This window comes from Mus pahari, chromosome 12 (genome assembly GCF_900095145.1).
Source record: "Mus pahari chromosome 12, PAHARI_EIJ_v1.1, whole genome shotgun sequence".
Taxonomy (NCBI): Eukaryota; Metazoa; Chordata; class Mammalia; order Rodentia; family Muridae; genus Mus; species Mus pahari.
The window spans coordinates 49495195-49498920 of NC_034601.1; the positions used below are offsets into that span (position 1 = coordinate 49495195).

General features: G+C 45.3%; 1 protein-coding gene across 1 annotated transcript in view; it reads right to left on the reverse strand.

Annotated features, from left to right (window-relative positions):
- Positions 1-542: 542 nt before the first annotated feature.
- The window catches only part of Nfkbiz (NFKB inhibitor zeta), a 9707-nt gene continuing 6523 nt past the window's right edge, over positions 543-3726 (reverse strand). The window contains exons 10-12 of the mRNA XM_021209300.1: positions 2578-2688; positions 2286-2453; positions 543-887 (exon numbers count right to left, since the gene is read on the reverse strand). Coding sequence (XP_021064959.1) covers positions 834-887; positions 2286-2453; positions 2578-2688 — 333 coding nt within the window. The 3' untranslated portion in view covers positions 543-833. The remainder of the gene's footprint in view (positions 888-2285; positions 2454-2577; positions 2689-3726) is intronic.

Consider the following 3726-nt stretch of genomic DNA (forward strand, 5'->3'; position numbering starts at 1 on the left):
GATTCATAAAACAGTCTCTTCAAGAATATGCAAATGCCTACAAACGTGTCTTTTTCCCATGCAAGAGAAGCCCACTTGCAACCACAGCAACGTTGGGACCCGCTTCGCCATTCGCTTTATCTGTGAAAACTATAGTTGGACGATTTATACAATAAAAGTTGCTCTGTGAGTGCACAATCTTTAAAGTGGTTAACCATTCACTAGCTCTTTTCTACTTGATTGATTTACACAATTCAAACGTCCGTGGTCCACAATCAAATATATACAACATTTTAAAAGGTAAAAATAAGAATTATATACAGCTTCAAAGATCACATCCTATCGCGGGGCCTCCCTCGCCTAGAGCGAGAGCATTAACCACCAGGGTTCTGCGTCAGACCAAAGAAGCGTCACGTCGACAGCACATCCAAATTTCTGACCCCTTTCAAATGCTTTCACTTTTCACCTCATGTTTCAAGCCCACCTAATGTGGACCTGGCAAGCTCTCCATGAACAACGCTTTACGCCACAAATCAAGTCTTTTCCCATGAGTCTTTTTTTTTCCTACCCGAAAGCTACTGGTTACTGAAGGCAATTTTACCATTCAAGATCAAATTCAGATATATAGATAGATCCCAGATACCTGGGTATGAAATACGCAATTCGGCCAAGAAAATTAGATATCTGTCTTCTTTTCTTTTAATATAATCCACTATATAATAGTGAACTAAATGGGTTTGTTTCATAGAAACAACTTACATTTGCCAATACAGGGCAAATGGTCTATGTACAGATACATCAGGACTGCCTAACTGACAGTGAGTGTCGCTGAACCAGGCTCCACGCCAATGGACCTAGTATGGTGGTGCTCGCTGCTGAATGGACTTCCCCTTCAGGATACGTCGGATCTGGAAGAGAAATGAATTGTGAAACTTATTTCCAAACGCTCGAAGCGGCATACGTCTTCCAGATTTTTCACTCCTCTCATTAACCCTCTCTCTACAGTACCCCTAACTTAGAATCACAGCCAAGTCAAACTGGCCAGCCCCAAGAGGTTTTAAAATTACACCTTTTACAGCATATTACATTCAAATTTCTTGAAATGACTGTTGAGTGCAAGTGCCACGGAAACTGAAAATCAGCAGTCGAAATAGGTCTGTCTTCCTCTGCTAATCTCTACCACTGGCACTGGTAAGACCACCTATGTAAGGCACTGACTGTGGTAGAGAAGTCTATCTCACTTATCGGGAAGCCAGCCTCCAGTAACGAGAGCGCCAAAAGCGGCGGCCAGGCTATCCAAATGTCCAAGCAACTGTGTGTAGCTCTACAGGCCTCAGGAAGGCCCCCACACTCATTTAGAGGGGCTGCTTTCGTATTCCAATCAGACAAATTGCGGTATCCGCCTTTCAGCTCACAAGAGATTAGAAGCAATGAGAGGACCGAGATTTCGGTGGCGGCTGCTGGGAGCTGGTTTCTGAAAGGAAACCTGTCCAATGGCGGCCACAGCCTACCGAGGAAGGAAAAGAGAAGCCCCTCTCCGTGACAGCACACACAATACAGAAGGAAGAATGGCAGCACTGTCAGAACCTTAGGGACAGGGACGAGCCTCACACTCCAGCCTCAGCACTGGGTGGGTGGGTGACAGCATACCATGAGGAAGCAGCCAATACTGAGTTAATCACGCTTCCTGTCCTCTCTAAATACTCATTCTTCTCCCAGTTAAACCTGACTAAAAAGGTTTTGCAACTTCTAAATGATATGCGGGAAAACTGCCACAAACTTCCTAAGAGCTCCATGGGCAAGTTACTAGGCCATTTTGGTTCTGATGACAGCTCAGAATCAAAGAAAAAGCTAACCTGTGTAAAGAATCTTATGATTAATAGCGTATATAATCGTCTCTCCAATGCTACCAATCACCCTGATTCCCTCTGGAAAAAAAGATGTTTGCCAAAAATAATTTCTTAAAAGATTAAGTTCTTACAGAGAAGAACTTACTCACGTGTAACTAACTATTCAGCCCCCAATGATGAAATATAACCACACTTAATAAGAACAGGATAATTTTTAAAATATTGTAGGTTCTTTTCCATCTCTTATGGAGGATCAGTTAGTAGACAGACTTATAAAAACAGTGATTCCTAGGCATTTATTTATTTGTGCCTGAACTACTTCAAACATTCTACACTGACGAACCTACCTACATACAGAGCATCAGTGGGCCTTTGCCCTGAACGACTTCCTCCCTCCTCTTTATATTTCAGATGGCAAGGCCTAAAGGAATTTCCACTCCCTTCTGTGGCCCTCACCTGTTCTCCCACGGGGCCATCGGGGACCAAATGCACGGGCTGTTCATTTTCCAAGTTCCGAGTACTGGGGTCGGCTCCCTTCCTCATCAACAGACGGACTGCGTCCAACTGCGTCACCCGATACTGCAGGCTGGCAGCAACGTGGAGGGCGGTGTTTCCATTGTAAGCCTGAAAGCAAAGTGACAGAACCGAGCATGTGTCAGGCAGTGGACCATTCCAGGAAAAGGAGCTCAAAGGCGTGGCAGTGGGAAGGTCATTCCGACGCTGGCAGCACTGAGATAATGAAAGTTACCTTGGCATTCACGAAAGACAGGCAACTGGGCAACTCCAAAAAGAGGCGAATGAGTTCCAGATTTGCTTCTTCCGCTGCCAAGTGCAGGGCTGTGCGGCCACTCTTCCGATCCTTGGGAAGGCAAGAAAGGCGAAGACTGAAAATCCAGATGCCACGCCTCAGAGCAGCGGTCCCCAGCCTTCCTAAAGCTGCAACCCTTTAATACAGTTCCTCACGGTGTCCTGGCCCCCAACCAAGTTACTCTCCTTGAGACTTCATAACTGCAATTTTGCTAATGTTATGAATCATAACGCAAATATCTGTTATGCTGGATATCTGATACGGAACCCCTGAGAAAGGGTGGTTTGACACTCCCCTCACCCCTAAAGGGATCGTGACCTAAAGGTTAAGAACAGCAGCTTTAGACACTATGCTTTGGCCCTCCTCTCTCAAATGTCTAAAGCAGCTTTAGAAATGACTTCGGATGCTTCCTTCTTCCATCTCCCTGAAGCCCAGGTTACATGGACTCTCCTATTCCTCTTGTATTCCCAACTCATTTTCCTACTTGATTCTTGTCACATTCCACTCATACACAGAGCAGCCGTTAACAATGTAGAAATATAAAGTGTTACTTTCTTATGTTATATCAAAGTCCACTGACGGTGGATCTCGTCTCCAGACTTAGCAGCCACCATGTATTGCTATAGTGGGAGACAGCAAGCTCTATGGGGACCCACGTGAGCATCTGAATCCCCAATGTAACACGTTGTTTCAGGGAACAGTAAATAATCGATAAATAATCCCCGGATTTAAAAAGAATAATTTCCAGTTTAACAGAGAGAGGGCCAGAGAAATGGCTCGGGGGAAAGGTGCGTGCTACCAATTCTAAACAGCTGAGCTAAATGGCAGGACTTGGAGTGGAAGGAGAGAACCAACTCCTGTGGGTGATCCTCTGACTTCCGCATGGACCCATACACATGCACACAGAAAACATAAAAAAAATCTCATTATAAAAATATTTTTGAGCCGGGCGTGGTGGCGCACGCCTTTAATCCCAGCACTCGGGAGGCAGAGGCAGGCGAATTTCTGAGTTCGAGGCCAGCCTGGTCTACAGAGTGAGTTCCAGGACAGCCAGGGCTACACAGAGAAACCCTGTCTCAAAACACCAAA